We start from the raw sequence: 17,707 nt of genomic DNA, 5'->3' as shown, positions 1-17,707 counted from the left end.
CTGGACTGGGGCCCACTACATAGAGTAAACTAGGTGAATTTGCACTCTATCACTAGACATCTAAGATCCAGGGCATGAGTTCCAAAGCAGAGTGGATTGATTTCTCCTCTTTTCCCCTTCCCCCAAATCAGGGCATTGTTTCTGCTGATCTCTGAGTTTGGAGTACCACATATCTAAATTCTTTTATTGGGGAGTTTATGAGTACGTTTAAGGTAGAATGGTTATCATTCCTGTTGATGTATCAACCTCATTTCATCTCCCCTTCCCTTCTTGTGTGTATTATAGATAACTGCATAGCTTGTGGAAGAAAAAACCCACTCTCCTTTCATCCTCTCTTTGAGGGGGGCCTCTGCAATACATGTAAAGTAAGTCTTGGAAAATACGTGAGTTTGCCTTCTTATAGGCCACCATTCCCTTCTGTGTAGATTCCCATGTTACTCATTCCTGAATTACTCTATTCCTTAGAACAGGGCCAAGGTCCTGGGTTTCTGTTCACCCTCTCCCTCCCCCCACCCTGCCAACCCTCTCACTAAAGGATTAATGGATTCCATGGATATAGACCAGCCTCTTAACCCTATCTAGGTATTCAGTGGGTGAGTGGGAGTCAGTATTCTGGGACCTAAAGGCAACTCTTTCCAGACGTGTTTCTATTTTCCCATTTTCTCTAACCAGGATAGATTTCTAGAGCTGTTCTATATGTACGATGATGATGGATATCAATCATACTGTACTGTGTGCTGTGAGGGACGGGAGCTCTTGCTATGTAGCAATTCAAGCTGTTGCCGGTAAGTCCTTTTCTTTTGTGTCTCTCTTTATGTTCTGAAGAGCAGTCTGTTATGTCCTTGAGTTTGGCTAGAGGGCAATGGAGGTATTACTTTAACCTGAAAATGCCGCTACTCTGAATGAAATCACTATTGCATTATCTTTTTTTCAGATGACACAAAAGTGAATAAATTTTGAAAAGCATTAAGTGTTTACTATTTATAAAACTTCATGCTAAGCACTGAGTATACAAACAGAAAAGTAAAATGGCTCCTCCCATTAGAGCTTACATCTCAGGATGAAATAACACGTACAGGGGAGCATGGTGGTAGGGTGATGTAGAAGTCCTGGGAGGTTCAAAGGGTACCCTGGCAAGGCAAGATGACAAGTGACCTTCTAATAGCATATGTACAATGTTTACTCTTTGCTCTTGGACTGAGAGCGGGGATGTGGCATCATAGGTATATTTATGTGCAGAGATCAAGGTTAACTATTACAATTACAGCATTTTAAATTGTTACTTTATTGCTGTTCTGTGAATTTACATTATTCATTCTGTATATTTTCTTGTTTCTTCATGCTTCACTCTGAATCAGTTTATGCCAAGTATTCTGAAGTTTCTCTAAATTCCTCATTCTTGATGTATTAATGTTTCATTACATTAATATGCTGTAATTTGTTTAGTTATTTTCCATGTGGATATCTCAGAAGTTTGTTTCCAATTTGTTGCTCATTTGAATATTTTGATGTGCCTGGAGCCTTTGGTTAATATAGTCTGTAAATGGGTGGCTAGGTGGAAAAGTGCCAGGCCTGTAGTCAGGAAGACCTAAGTTTAAATCTGGATTCAGACACTTATTAGCTGTGTGATTCTAGGCAAGTCACTTAACCCTGTTTGCCTTAGTTTTCTTATTTGAAAAATGAGCTGGAGAGGGAAATGGCAAGCTACTCCTTTATCTTTGTCAAGAAAACCCAAACATGACTGAAACGCCTGAATAACAGTAACAACAAAAGTCCCAATAATCATCTACTATGTGCCAGGCAGGCATTGTGCTCAGAACTGGGGATACAAATATGAAAAAGGGAACAGTCTTTGTTTTCAATCCAAAAAGGTGAAAAATTAGAGGGGGGGAGGGGAGGAGGAGAGGGGCACAGATGCCTAGAGGAGTGCAGCCAGGTGAGAAATGGGATTTTCTGAGCTGAGCTGCCTCCTTGGAGGTCATGACTCTACCTTTCAATTGGAGGGGCAGAAGGTTAGTGATGAGGAAGAATACCAAGGCTGATAGGATCTTGTAGGATGTTGAGGTTTTCCCAATAATGGCCTTCCTGGGGCATGGTGGGAAAGCCAGAGATGTCAAAGAGGGGTATAGCCAGTTAAGAAATGTCTTGGTCAAAGGATTTTGATGGTGAATCATTTCCCTCACATTCGTTCCAAATTGTTTCTCAGAAAAGTTTAACCAATTTTTATGTGTTAATATGAATAGTTAGGTTAGGATATCTACAGAGAGTTTTTTCATTTTAGGTAATAGTATTCAGAGCTAGAAATAGTCCTTCTGGTCAAAAATCCTCTTTGCAAATATGAGATGAGAATAATGATTGCAGAGACCATAAGGAATAGTTTTCAAACTAGGGGGCTTCTGAGACCCAGGTCAGTGTGTTTTCCCAAATCCAACAGTTAAAATGTGAATTTCCTTCTAAAAATTACTGGAGACCATTGGAAACTACTTTCCAGAGTAGATGATCTCCTTTCAGCTCTCCTAGATTTATTTATGACTTTTCCTTTTAGTCCTAGTTAAAACACAGCTCATTGTTTAAATAGAATGCTTTTTAATATATGTGCCTAACTTTTTAATTAGTTGGTAAAAAGGAAAATGATTTCCTAACTTCCCAATCATTGGAGGTCTTCAAGTGAGCACCTGACATCGGGAATGTTGTAGGGGTTTCTATTTTAGGATTTTGAGGTGGAAGTTTAGAGTAGATTTAGAGGTAAAGTGCAAATCTCCCTTCATTGGACAGATAAAGAAGTGACATCATGGAAGGGGTCCCTGATTTGACTAATACCTGACAATCAACTGTCTAGTTCTGTGATTCTAGTGGTAAAAATGGTGAAGACCTGGAGCAGGGTGTGTGTGTAGAGGGGGGGGGGTTGGGGGGGAGGGAAGTTGGTTAAATGGATATGGTAGCCTGGCTCACCCTCCTTGTGTCCACTGGGCTTTGAGGATGCTCAAGAGCCAATGTAGCTGTAATACACAGAAGCACTTTGGCTAACCCTTCTCTCTCCTCACTCCTGGGCACAGGTGTTTTTGTGTTGAATGCCTGGATGTGCTGGTTGGGGCAGGGACATCAGCCAGTGCCAAAGCACAAGAGCCCTGGAGTTGTTACATGTGCCAACCTCAACGGTGCTATGGGGTCTTACAACGACGAAAGGACTGGAACATTCGCCTTCAGGAATTTTTCACCAATGACAAAGCTCAGGAATATGTAAGGCATTTGTGGGGTTTCTCATCCATGGTGTGTAAATACACACACACACACACACACACACACACGAGGTGATTGTCACAACATGTTTGGCTGGGCATAGTTTATGAATCCTCAAGTCTCAGCTTTGACACTGAAGATTCATGAACTTTTAAAGGAAGGCTAGGAATTCATATAGCTATTTAAAGAATGGGTGTGTATGGGAGAAAGTAATCCAATCAACTGAATGTAACTCAATTCCCTTAACAATTTTTTTCTGGGGACATAGTTTCAAAGGATAAAGTGTATTTTAGTTTTTAGAAAGGGAATGCCCACTAACTTTTTGTCATGGATAAGGTATAGGATTTTAGAGCTTGAGTGTTAAAAGAAACCTTAAGATATTACAATCTCTCCATTTATAGAAGAGGCCTAGGGTTAAGTGACTTGCCCAAGGTCATCTAATAAATAGTACTGCTTTCTCTAACAAGGTTAGAAATTTTATCACTTTTGCTTCTGTTCTGTGGTACCTCAGTTTCATTCTCTGTAAAAAAAAAAAAAAGTTGAATGTCATGAAAAAACTGAAAATATTCCATATGAATAGTTTGGTGTCTTAGAGAAATGACAGTGACAGACACTGCATTCCTCTAGCAAAATGAATCTGCCTGAGGGTGAATTCTTGTGAGAAGGAATCTTATTTGTATAAGATTACAAAACCATGAGGCAATCTGGGACACCGAAAAAGACTGACTTCCTGCAGCTGATTGCACTTTGTCCTTTTATTGAGCTCTTTGTCCAATACCACGGATCTACTGTCACTTATAGTTCTGAGTTCAGGATTTTAGACTTCAGGATACAACCAGGGCTCTCTGGAGAGATTTCAATTTGGCAGAATTTGGAGAACAATAAAAATTTATTTAAAAAAAATTCCCGACAAGATTCCCTTCTCAACAATTTTGCCACAACAGCTTTAAGCAGTAGCCTTCATAATGAATCCCAAACCGTTGGCTGATTCTTATCATATAGGCCTTCCCAGGCAGGTTTCACATTTGAAAGATATTTGCATGAACTTCCACCAACAAGCAAATTGAACGGTCCCCATCGATCAATCTGTGAGAAACAGACAAGTTGTGTACAGTAGCTGTATCAGAATGCACCCCACAGACTGGGAAAAGGCCATAACCATAAACTCTGGAAAGCAATAGGCATACTGAGTTTGCCTGCCACATCCAGTTTCAGGAAGAAGCTTATGTAATGTTCTTTCCTTTAAGATGATGACCAATACTATCAATCAATCAATCAATCAATCAATGTTAATTTTGTGCCTACTGTATGCCAGGCACTCTCCTAAGCACCAGGAATATAAAAAGGAGGCAAAAGACAGTGCTTGTCCTCAAAATCTTCATAGACAAGCAAAACAAATTTACTCATTGCCTTTGCCTAAAACATATGTCTCGATTTGTGCCCTGATCCATCTCCTCTTTGTCAGAAGTGGGTAGTATTTTGTCATGAATGTTCTGGGATCAAGGCAAAAGGGTATGTATAGCTAAGTAACTTTTTGGGCATAATTACAGATAAATAGTTCCTTAAATGTCTGGACCAATTCATAGCTCCACCAACAACGTTTAGTCATTAAGTCTCTGGCCCCTTGAGGAAAAGAGGGAAAAAACATAGCGTAGGTCAGTTATAGTAGTTTATTCACAGATATTTGTTTCGTAGAGCGGGTCTGTGATACCCTGTGAACAGGTTTTTTTTATGGTGATCAATTGTTATTGATCCCCATGGTGAATTGTCTTGTTCCAAAACTTTTGAGTTGAACAATTAATTATCAGTAGTGCTACATGAGGGTCTATTTCTTTGTTTGTGTGGCAGTAGTTGAATAAAAGACAAGGAATCTGGCTGAGAATATGATTAAAAAACTAGGATCTTGTCATATAGAATATAGCTTGTTTCAGTCAGAAAAATAAATCCCAACAGTTGCTCAGTACCTGGTACCTACTTCTTAATTATTTTGTTATTATCTTGTTGGAACAGGCAGTTCCAAAACTGTATCCAGCAGTCCCTGCTTCGAGGAGACGACCAATCAGGGTCCTGTCCCTTTTTGATGGTATAGCTACAGGTGAGTCTTCTGAAAATGCTCCTGACCTACTTCCTTCTAAGTCTGGGATGATAGTGAGGATGGTGGCCTATCTATCTCCATTTCTGTGGCAGTGAAGTTCCTCTCTGGTCCTTTCCCACAATTGCAGTCTACAATTAATGGGTATGAGGGAAATGAGAAAAGTTTTTAAACTTCCTTTGTCCACAAAATGGGGGAAATATCTGAGGTTATTTATGGTTTTATGCTGCAAATCAGGGAAGTGTAATAAAAATGGCCATCCCTATTCTCAAGAAATTTACATTAGAGAGTCCTTAATAGGTGGGATCTGTTTTAGCTTGCCTGTCAGAGGAGGCTTGATGGGAGAAGTCGGCATCTAGCTAGCCTTGAAGGCAGAATAAGAATTTTAGCTGCATTTATTTAAGAGAATTTAAAAAATTATTAAGCATGTAGCATATTGTGTCCGAGGTCTGTGTGTTGTAGGTAAAGAATATCTGCTTATATTTTACTGGTTGGAAGGTACCTTTTATACTAATAAATAAATGGAAAAGATCTGAGATTTAAACAGTTATTGGTTATGGTTTAAAGCACTTCAAACTGGAGGGAATGAGATTAAAATGGAATCTGGTAGGTGCTGTACATAAGCTGAGTCTTCAAAGAGTTGGAGAGTTTCCAAGCATGAGGGAAGACATCCCATGCAAAGCATAGTAGGAGTTGGAATGCTTGGGGATTGGTGAATAGGCAGGGAACATGCTTCCAGGTTATAAGTAATGACAGCCTGACCTAGGCCTTTTCAGTTAAGAGGAGATAGAAATAGAGCTCTTATGTAATTATAGAACACTTGACCAAGGCAAGAATTCTACTGGAAATATGTGGGCATATTTAATACTCCATTTGTTCCCCTTTTACCTTAACCCCACACCAAACAAGGTTACTTTTGATTTGACCTTGATCTGAACTCTCATGGTCCCCTCCATGGGGGTGATCCTTAGCTCCCTCTATGCTAATGGAACATTTGTTCTGCCAGACCCTCCCAAGCTGCACGCTTAGCATTCCTGGTCCCTGGTAGACTAAATACTCTTATCGTTCAAGAAGAAGCCTAGATAAATGAAGAAAAGCATCACCACAAAAGAGTCACTGAGCCCATTATAACCTATTTGACCTTTAAGAGACCACAGTTCAAGCTTTCCTTTTGGGGAAGCCACAAGTTTCCCTGCTCTTTGGGAATGAGATAGCATGGACCACATACACATCTATGAGCCCTTCCAGCTCCCCCTATTAGTTAGTTTATAGCCAAACCATGAATGAAAAAGTTCACATCTCTTGCACCCTGACGCTTCATTTACTTTGTTTTTAAGTGTTATTTCTTCTACTTATCCCACCCCCCCGCCATGTCCTAGTAGATAATTTCCTAAGTTGTAGACGTGGACCAATCATCTAATGACCCTCTTTAGTATTTGTTACAGATGTGCCTCAGGTTGCCACTTGGTGGCTTGGCTCATGGTTAAAGACTTTACATTCAGAGCTTATGCTTTTCTTGGATCTCCTTTTCTCATAATTTTTTGACAAGTGAGTACCTTGTCACTTTTGCTTCCAGATGAGGCATCCATGTGTATATAAATTAACCAGCCCTACCATTATATTATCCCACATAACTCTATTTGGTTATATTGGCCTTATGAGGCTATAGATACCCGTGCCTAGAGGGGCAAGAATAGAAAGTGAGTCCTCATTGCTTTCCTCTCTGCTTTTGACAGGCTACTTAGTGCTAAAAGATTTGGGTATCAAGGTAGACAAGTACATTGCTTCAGAGATCTGTGAAGATTCCATTGCTGTTGGGACAGTCAAGCATGGAGGGATCATCAAATATGTTCATGATGTCAGGAACATCACAAAACGCCAGGTGAGTGAATGTTTCTTCTCTCCCTCAACATACTCTTAGGCTCAGGTTAACTTAGTAGCTACAGGTCAGGTTGGAGGATTTTTTGACTTGACCCTTAGTCCATATATGTTTGGATGTAGAAACTGACTATAGTTTTCTTTCTTGACTTTCTGAAAGGATGTTTTGGTATCCCGTCCTCCTTGGTATATGTGTGGTATATATGTGTATACCCTACCTCATGGTGGAAAGACCACCTTTGTAGTTGGATTGGGGAAACAAAAGGCTTAGTTTTGAATATATAGAGGCATCTCTTAATTAAAATCTATGTGCATCAGTGGAGTGGGATTCTAGTAGGAAGATACTATCTCTTGTACATGACATCTCTTGTGTAAGCCCCCTTTTGTTTTCTGACATAGCCACCACTCTAGTGCATACTCATATCACCTTATGCCTCGATTACTACAATAGCCTGCTGGAGGGTTCTGCCCGCCTCAAGTTTTTCCCCACTCCATTCTCTTTTCGGCTGCTAGAATGATTTTCCTAAAGCACAGGGCAGATCATGTCACTGCTTCCCTCTCTTCCCCCCCTCCCCCAACTCTTGTGGCTTCCTATTGCTTCCAGGATCAAATACAAAGTGCTATTTGGTATTCAAAGCTCTTTGTAATCTAGTACCCCCTCTCACCTCCCCATTTAGTCTTCTTATACCTTACCCCCTAAAATGTATTCTTTAATCCAGTGACATTGGCCTACTGGTTGTTTCACAAATAAGACACTCCATCTCTCATCTCTGGGCATTTTCTCTGGATATCCCCTGTGCCTGGAATGCTTTCCCTCCTCCTCATTGACTACTGGCCTTTAAGTCTCAACTAAAATTCCACCTTCTGTAGGAAACCTTCTCCAACCCCTCTTAATTCCAATGCCTTCTCTCTTTTGATTATTTCCTATTATAGTGTATATAGCTTGCTTTGTATATATTTGTTTTGTTTGTTTTCTCCCCCATTAGATTGTAAGTTTCTTGAGAGCAGGACTGCCTTTGTCCCAGTATATTCATGTTTATTGATTGATCAATAGTATTGTTTGTTATTTTAGAGGAAAGAACATTATTTGTCTCTTCCTGAAATGGAATGTGGCAGGAAAACCCAGTATGCTTATTGTTTTCCTGACTTTATGGTTATTATCTTCTCCCAGTCTGCTGAGTGCATTCTGATATTGCTGCAGTACATGACTTGTTTGTTTCTCAGATTGATGAATGGGGACCATTCGATTTGCTTATTGGTGGAAGTCCATGCAATGATCTTTCAAATGTGAATCCTGCCAGGAAGGGCCTGTATGGTGAGAACCATTATTTCTGGGTTTTCTGAGGGGTTTGAGTGGTTTCCCAAGGGAGTGTGTTTTCATGCAGAGAAAATCCAATGGTTTGGGGTTCATTACAAAGGCTGCCCTCTTTAATCTGTCTTGGTGAAGATACTGAAACTCCAATCTTGTGAGGATCTTTTTTTTTTTTTTAATTTTTATTGTCCTTAACAGATTTTGGTATGCTTAGGTCAGGCTTGCACATTTGTCCCTGCTTATGGTTTACATACTGCTTTCGGTCCCGAGAAAGGATTTCAGGCAGCTCACAAAAGTAGAGGATGTAAAACAGGCATGTACAACTTACTGCCCATGGGCCACTTTGGCAGGCCACCAGCAGCTTGTGGGTCATATATTGTGCAGGTCTGCCTTAGGTCAAACTTTAAAAAAAAAAAGAAAAATTCATTTTTGTTGATATCTTTGGTTTTTATATTGCTTAAATTTTCCCCATACCCATCCTTCTCTTCCCTCTGCAAGCCATTCCATATAACAATGACTATTTTTAGAAAAATGATCATTTTTTGCATCACCAAAATTTCCCCCAGTGTTCCCCACTCACCAGATAGCCACTCCATGTAATGGAATATCTTTATAGAAAAAAATCAGCATAATTAATGTATCAAAAAATTCTGAAAATATGTGCAATATATAACACCCAGGGACCTCTGCAAAGAATTGGAGTGGTAGATGCATCTTCTGTCTCATTTGAAACCATGCTTGTTCTCTGTAGTTTTGCTTTTGATTGATTTGTGGTTCTTTCAGGTTTTATTTTTATGGTAGTCATAGTGTATATTTTGCTTTCTTTGCTGTGCTTACTTCATTTATATGCATCATTTTTGTGATAGTAAAGAATTGGAGGGCAGCTCGGTGGCACAATGGATAGAGCACCGACCCTGAAGTCAGGAGGACCTGAGTTCAAATGCGGCCTCAGACCAAACACTTGACACTTACTAGCTGTGTGACCCTGGGCAAGTTACTGAACTCCAATTGCCTAAAAAAAAAAAAAAAAAAAAAGAATTGGAAAGTAGAGGCCCATTGATTGGGGAATGATTAAATAAAATATGGCATTTGAGTTAAAGGACCAATACATTAAAAAAAATATGAAAATTTATGCAATATCCCATACCTGTGGACCATAAACTAAATATGCTGTAAGTGTTATAGTATCTTAAATTCCTAAAGAAAAAAAATACCATATTGCAAGAGGATAGACACTTATAACAGTTTTAATGTTTCTTTCTCAGATTTGGACTAATCTTACAAAAAGGGAAACAACAGAATTGAGCAAATTCTTGTGGGGTATTGCAGAATGATAGACTCTTATACTTCAAGTAGCCATTAGTTACTTCTTTGTAGAATATTGAAAATGGAGGAAACATGTATTTCATCTTGTCATTTTGTTGGTGAAGAAGCCTAGTCCCTAGGAGATTGACTAAAACTCACTTAGCAAATCAGTGGCAAGCCTGGGCAAAGGTTATTCTCCTTTTTTGGCTTTATTTGCTGTCTTTCTGGTCAGAACCTGATTTATATTTGTCTTGACCAGAGCAGTAGGATAAGTCCTAGATATGAAAAAGATTGAGGAGTAAAGGGCCTTTTCTTAGCCAAAGGAGGTGGGAGAAGTTTTACAATCCCTTCTGGTTCTAAATTTTATGGTTTTCTATTAGAATATTTCCAATTAACCTTTATACAGCAAAGGGAAAGAGACAACATAAAAAGGTTTGCTACATTGGTATATAGTTACAGGTTTTTAAGAATGGAGGGCACATCACTGAGTCTACTATATACAAAAGATGGTGGGATCTGAAATTGAAAGGACTGGCATCTAGGGACTTCCTCTATTCTGATTTCCCTATTTTCTCTCTCATCTATCCATAACAGAGGGCACAGGAAGGCTCTTCTTTGAATTCTACCATCTACTCAATTACACCCGCCCCAAAGAGGGAGATGAACGCCCTTTTTTCTGGATGTTTGAGAATGTTGTGGCCATGAGAGTCAATGACAAAAGGGACATCTCAAGGTTTTTGGAGGTGAGTGATCTCCTTACTTAGGTGAAAGGATGGTGGGATAGGATTATGAACTACCCTCAGATGTTTGGGATCAGGGCAGTGGTATAAGTGATTGCATATCAATATTTAAAGTACCACTAGTAGATTACTTCCCATAAAGGATGTTGGATCTGTCCTAAGGGGCTGTGTTGATTTTTAATTACTATCCTAAAGTTGTCCCACGGTTGGTTGTTTCCAGAATGCCAGAATCTACTTTCTTACCTCAAAAAGGTGATTTTCATCTTGGAGAATGTAAACTTTAAATCCTTCTAAGTATGACCTTATTTATCCTCTTCCCCACCGTACACCCATAATTTTTCAGACGAGGTGTGTGTGTTTTGGGGGGGGGGGGAATAAGCTGTTACTTTAAGCTCTCTTCTGAGATCCCTCCAACCCCATCCCCCTCCAGGACAAAAAATCTAGATGGTTGCACCACCCCTCCTCCCCCACCCCGGCCATGTCCTTTTATACTTAAAGCTATAAATCTTTAGAATTCATTGTGACAATACTGCCCAAACCTTTGTCCTGTGTAGTGCTATGATTAATAATCACTATTAATGATTCCAGGTTGGGAGGGTAGTTGTGTGTGGACGTAGCAGTCAAGGCCTCAGTCCTCACCCCTAAGACTTTTATTCTCTAGAGACAATCCATTTAACCTCTAGGTCTTGGTTTTCCCTGAAAATATGTTTTGGATTAGCTGACATCCCTTCCATGTCAGATCCCTAGTTACCCAGTTTATGTTAGTTCTATGTTGATATTTGGTTACTTTTTTTTTTTTAATTTCCATTGATCTACAGTGTAACCCAGTAATGATTGATGCCATCAAAGTCTCAGCTGCTCACCGGGCCCGCTATTACTGGGGCAACCTGCCTGGGATGAACAGGTAACTAACTACCTCCTGGCTTCTCAGGTTTTGTATATCTACTGCTTGGGGCCCTGATAATGGACTTTTTACTGGGGTCTCTGACTGGAAATCATTCTGAAGGACACTAATACACAAATGTGCTTCTCTTAGGCCCCCCCCCTTCCATTTTAGGTGACGTGGAGAGTATTTCATTTCTCCAATAGGATGGGTCAGGCAGGAGTGACATGGGAGAGACCACGTCACATCCTTGGTGTGGGTCCTGAGTTTTATAGAGGTGGGAAGGGTGGTTGTTCCCCAGCCCATTTGAGTAAACTGATAGTTTCCTCTTGGTGGCAGGCCACATTGCATCCGTTATCCATTTAATTTACCTATTTATTATAAGACTGTGTTGGCTCTTAATGATACAACAATAGAAGTCTTCTCATTAGAAAGTTTCCTGTAGGACTGTGTTTCTGAGATGCATAGGTTACCAAGTGCTTCTTAGGGCATTCCGTGGATGGGAGTTTTACATTTTTTTGGTGGCTTCATTTTACCCTGATTCTAACATCCTGGTTTTCCCTGTTTTTGAAAAGTAAGAATCCTATTCCTAATTTTATAAGTGATTTTAACTGGCTAGACTTGGGAGCATGGGGAAAAGCTTTACTTGGTGACTTTTTAAGCCATGGCAGTAAATCTTTCAGTGAACTGGCAAGGTAGGGCCTTTAGGATTTTCATTAGTCTAATAAGATTTATTCCAGTAGGAGATTATGAGTTTGACCCTCTATGAAGGTCAATAGTTCTCTTCTTGGCTCAATGAGATGCAGTTGCAGGGTTGTTTCTGAAGTTTGAGAGACTTTCTCACTTTCATAGGTAATTCTATGTGGGCAGCATAGAGAGACTAGTGAGGTGAGCTTACATATATGACTTAACCTATTCAAATCTGTCTTATCTCCTTCAGGCATTTAAATTTTTGGGGGGAATGGGGAGAGAATTCCTGTCCGATTTATCAGATAAGTATATTTTACCCTAAACTATCACAGTCCAAGATGTATAGATTCAGAAGTGAGTCAGTCTTTCTTGGCAGTCCACAGAACTTTGTCATGTTTATCATCAGTGAATATATAAGTTATAATTCTTGGTCTGATTGGATTATATGAAAAGAAGGGAGACTCAAATATCACAGTAAGTTGAAGTTAACTAGTGATTCAGTTTCAAGTGATTACAAGTCCTGGGCTTATAATACCTGTCCTGTCTCTGACTTTCAAGTGCAGTGTGTTCACCTGGCAATGCGATGTTGCTGAATATGAAGCATGGTAGTAATGAAGATCACGTTGATCATGTTGGAGAGAAAAAAATGTACATCTACCAAACATTATCACAGTTTGTTATCTTTGGATATTTATAGCTGAAGGCCTATTATTTATTGAGATTCAACAAAGCAAGTTCCTATTGTGTGCCAAATACTTGGCCACAAGGTAAAATGAGCCCTTCCTTCAACCAGCTTACCTTTCAGTGGTATATTAGATTTATTCCTTCCAGCTCTAGAAGGTTATATTAGACTTAGCAGATATAACACAGAAAGATTCAGATTTTTGACTCCACTGTATAAAGGAATTTCGGACTCCAATGGTCAGTAGTCAGTGTATGGAAGTGATTCTAGAAGTGAGAATTTGGAAGATTAGATAATGTTGAAGGTCGCTTTCCGGTCCTTTGTTGTTTGGGAATTTCTGAGGAAGGACATTCAGAGCATGAAGGTTCATATTCTCAACTCCCACAAAAGAGGAGGATGTTAAGTGAGCTTTATTTTTGTTTTTGGAGCTATGTAGCCATTGAGAACTAGGTGTAGAGTCCTTTTGTTAGCCTTATAGAGAAAGGGGCCTGGCTTGACAGATGTCTAATGCTTTAATCCCTGAATTGGTAGAATAACCCTTTGTTAGACTTATATCTGTGGTTTCTTGCTGTTAAATTTTGCTTGTAGTAGCAGTCCAGTAGGAATCTTTTCAGTTACAATTTTGAATAAATAATATGTGGTCATAGAAACTCTGTGTGTGTGTGTGTGTGTGTGTGTGTGTGTGTGTGTGTAATGCCTAATTTTGGGGATTGACTTCCTAATAATACTCAACCCAGGGTTGAAAATTTTCTGGCAATTAGTCATTGCAATATAGTTTAGTTGGGATCATGTAACTGGGCTTCTGTATTTCCTGGACATACATAGATATTTGAGGTCATTTTCTATTATCCTGTCAGCATTTAGGTGAAGTAACTGAGGCCTTGAGTAAGGAGAGTGATTTATTCATCATGATTCAGTGCAAGAATCAGGGTCTTATAAATTGTCCTTCCTTTTATGTCAAATTACTTCTTATGACATTGGGTTTTATTAAGAATTCTGGACATTTCCTTTCCTATCTATGCATGTCAGTAGTACCCTTTCCTGCACTGTGGTGTGGACAAAGTTGCTTCCCTTCTCTGTACCATGAGTCACTTGCTTCATGAACTAGGTAATGTGATTGCTTTTTATTCTAAATCCTGGATTCCTTTCACTGCACTGTATTTCCTCTTAAGTCTCTTTTAGCTACAGAGTTTTAGAACTGTAGCCAGGAAGTTTTTCTCTACTTTAATATGCTCTCCCTAACAAGTGATCATGAGATCTCCTCTTGATGATCTTGAAATAGGAGAGTTTGGATGAGACTGAGGGAGCCTCGTCTAGATCTATACAGCTCTAATTTTCATTATTTGCCTCTTCTATTTAGCCTTTCCAATTTTTGAATGAAACCATCAATTGTGTGGTGCCCCACTCCTTCCCCTCTCCCAAAGTCCATTTTCCAGTCCTAATGACTCCAGTCACTCTCCTTGTCCCTTTTTTCCACCCACGCCTCTTATAAAAATTGCGACTAAGGCCAATCCTTGGTATGTTCTCCTCTTCTTTTAGAGCCTCTATTTGTATTCATGCAGCTTTTGGGCTGCCTTATCAAATTGTTTCATTGCTTGCTACTCTTAACACTATTTGAGTCTATAAAGGGATCACTGGCTTAGAAGGCAATTGGAAGCAGAGTAGATTCATTTGTGGATTGTAGAACATAATGAGTTTTGGCTGTTCCCAGGCCGGTGATAGCATCAAAGACCGATAAACTCGAGCTTCAGGACTGCCTGGAGTACAATAGGATAGCGAAGGTAAGCTTGTTCTGAAACAATATCCTCTTCATTTTGAATTCCCGTGTGCCCTTGTACAAGGGTCTAAGGATTTGATGTCTAAGGGTCCTTTCCCTTAGGAAAGGAACATCCCTTTGGACTCCTTAATTTGAGGTCCTTGTCTTTTTCCAGTGCCCTCCCTGTTTTTTCTGTGCCCACTAGAAGTCTGGCTAGACTTATGAGGCATATTTCATGTGAACTCCCCTTTTTTTGGCCTCCAGATGAACGATTTCTAGAGACTAACAACTTCTGCTTTTGAATTGTCACATGGAACCTTCCTGAAGACCAGAAACCCTGAGCTGCTTTTTCTTTCTCTTCTATTTGAGAAGATAAAGGAAATGGCTTAACATAGCCTAGGGGGTTGGCTGCTCCAGTAAATTGAGTCAGTTTAGAGTTCTGTTGATTGTGACTGACTTGCCTGGCTTTCATCCTCTTTTCTCCCTGACCTTGAGTTATTTAGATAATGCTTTTGCCCTCTCCTGACCATTACCCGAATCAAAGCTTTGTCTTTCACTTGGATCAGACCTTCTTTCCTTCATGTACTGACCCTGTAGCCTTCTTTGTTCATTACCTAATGTTTTTGTTCCCCAGTTAAAGAAAGTACAGACAATAACAACTAAGTCGAACTCGATCAAACAGGGGAAAAATCAGCAATTCCCTGTTATCATGAATGGCAAAGAAGATATATTATGGTGCACAGAGCTAGAAAGGTGAGCAGATTTGGGGTAGAAGGTCCAGAGAGAAACAGAGAAAGGAGGGTTGGAGTGGGGTCAAGTACAGATGAAATGATAGAATTGGTGATTTCCAAACCCACTCATTTGTGACTGACAAATTGTGTTGCTTAACACAGTGGTTTTAAGAAAAGTAAGAAAATTCAGCTATTTGACCCATTTCTTGTATATCTGTTCCTGGGCTTCCCTTTGATCTTTTCTCCACTCCCTATTTCATTCAACATATTTTTTTTCCTGTGACCATGCTTGACTCTGGAGGTATAATGGGATCTGTAGTCTTGGGGAGCTTGTCCTATCTGGGAAGACAAAGCATCCATGCATATCACTACAGTACATATTGGGATGTATGTTTAATTATATCACTATTTCCTAGGAGCTAGGGTGACTGGGAAAGGCCTTGTGCAAGACAGGTAGACTTTGAAGGCTTTAAAGGATGAGGTGGGAATGTTGTAATAATCAAGATATAGTAATATCTAATTTTTGTTTGAAGTATATAAAGGGAGAATATCAAGTGATGTTGAGCCCTGTTCTCCATTTGATCTCATAGAAGATGTGATCAGTGTGTTAAATGGTTTGCTAACTTCCCATTTGGAAGGGACCAACCACAGATTTCTTAGATACCAGCAATTTTGTGTCTTTGCTGATTTCTCAGTGACCATTCACTATATGTTTCTCAGAGGGAAGATGGGTTTAGGTACTAGGAAAGGTGCATATTTTCACTATTCATTATTACATTAAAGCTAGGCAGCTTTCTAGGCTTTTAGATCATATAATGTCAGTCTTAGATCTGGCTTAGAGGAGTAGGTGCTCTCTCCTTCCCATGTCTGGTGGTAGTGATCTTACAGAAGTGTTTATTCCAACCACATTATTTTATAGTTAAGGAGGCTTATGCCCTCAAAGGGTAAATGACTTGCCTACTGTCAGGCATTAAAAAAATTTTTTTTTCATCTACAAATTCTCTTCCCACCATTCTCCCATTGAGAAAACTAGAAAAACAAAAACCATTACAAATATGTGTAGTCAAGCAAAACATTCCTGCATTAACCACAATCTAAAAAAAAATGCCTCAATCTGCACTCAATCAACTTCTCTATCTGGAGGTGGGTGGTGTGTTTCATCATGCAATGTACATTTCACAATTGGAGCCCAGATATCCTGATTCCATGTACCACTCTCTTATCTTTAGTGTTGTTAAAGAAACACAATCACAAGTTGACCTTAGGTATTCCTAGCCATGTAACTTAATGGATGCTGTGGTGTGCTACTGGTGAGGTGGCTGGGGTGACACAGTACATAGAACCCTGACCTGGAGTCAGAAGACCTGAGTTGAAATCTAACCTCAGATAATTACTAATTGTGTGACCCTGGGCAAGTCACTTAATCTCTGTTTGTCTCAGCTTCCTCATCTGTAAAATGGGGATAATATAGTACCTACCTCCTAGGGTTGTTATGAGGATCAAATGAAGTAATAACTAAAGCCCTCAGCACAATGCCTGGCACATAGTAAATGCTATATAAATGTTAGTTATCATCATTATCTGGAAAGTGCTTTGCAAAACTTAAAAGGGCCCATGCTAGTTATTAGCTATTATTGTTATAGGATAATGACAACTATGGGTGTGATGGGGAGTTAGTTGCAGGTCCAAACTGAATTGTCAGTAAAATTGAGTTGGCTTCCAGTTGCCATTTTAAACTTGTGTTTTATGTGTCAAGATTGGGCCAGATCAATTTTGGGAATTTTAGTATAGATATATATTAAAGGGCCCCTATCTTTGCCTTAACTATGGTCTTATCCCAAGAAAATTTGGCTCCAGCCTTAAGGGAATAAATTTTGCTGCCTCTCATGTCCCCATATTTTGCCTTGTTCCTGCTCCCAGAATTTTTGGCTTTCCTGTCCATTACACCGACGTGTCAAACATGGGTCGAGGTGCTCGCCAGAAGTTGCTGGGCAGATCCTGGAGCGTCCCTGTTATCCGGCATCTTTTTGCCCCACTGAAGGACTACTTTGCTTGTGAATAACACATGGGCTGGAGCTGACAGGTGGAAGGGGATTTTGGCCATTGGAGGAGGGTAACATTGGGGAAGAACCATGACCAGGGATGGCAGAACTTGTGGGTTCTTCTCCCCTCTCAACTTCCCCTCCCAAGTTCTAGTCTCTGCTATTCTTCGATTTTGTTGCTGTGATGAATAAGGTCAGAATAAGACCTAAACCATCAGTCATTACATGTACCTCAGACTTTTCCCCATTTCCTCAGTGGGACTCTTGTTTTTGAGGCACACTCCTTCAGAAGACCTGTGCAAACTATTTCTCTGAAGCCTACAGACAAGTCCTACCACTTGATTGTGGCCACTGGG

At 39.8% G+C, this 17,707-nt stretch overlaps 1 protein-coding gene across 1 annotated transcript in view; it reads left to right on the top strand.

The window, feature by feature from the left end:
• Positions 1–17,707, top strand: part of DNMT3B (DNA methyltransferase 3 beta) — a 68,506-nt gene extending 50,799 nt beyond the window's left edge. Inside the window, exons 12-22 of the mRNA XM_027867889.1 lie at positions 286–365; positions 673–785; positions 3,057–3,240; positions 5,251–5,335; positions 7,069–7,214; positions 8,435–8,525; positions 10,422–10,570; positions 11,386–11,471; positions 14,534–14,603; positions 15,213–15,331; positions 17,230–17,707. Of these exons, the coding sequence (XP_027723690.1) occupies positions 286–365; positions 673–785; positions 3,057–3,240; positions 5,251–5,335; positions 7,069–7,214; positions 8,435–8,525; positions 10,422–10,570; positions 11,386–11,471; positions 14,534–14,603; positions 15,213–15,331; positions 17,230–17,371 (1,265 nt within the window). The 3' untranslated portion in view covers positions 17,372–17,707. The remainder of the gene's footprint in view (positions 1–285; positions 366–672; positions 786–3,056; positions 3,241–5,250; positions 5,336–7,068; positions 7,215–8,434; positions 8,526–10,421; positions 10,571–11,385; positions 11,472–14,533; positions 14,604–15,212; positions 15,332–17,229) is intronic.

Source organism: Vombatus ursinus, unplaced genomic scaffold (assembly GCF_900497805.2).
Source record: "Vombatus ursinus unplaced genomic scaffold, bare-nosed wombat genome assembly UNPS02014786.1, whole genome shotgun sequence".
Classification (NCBI taxonomy): Eukaryota; Metazoa; Chordata; class Mammalia; order Diprotodontia; family Vombatidae; genus Vombatus; species Vombatus ursinus.
This window is presented reverse-complemented; position numbering and strand designations above follow the sequence as displayed.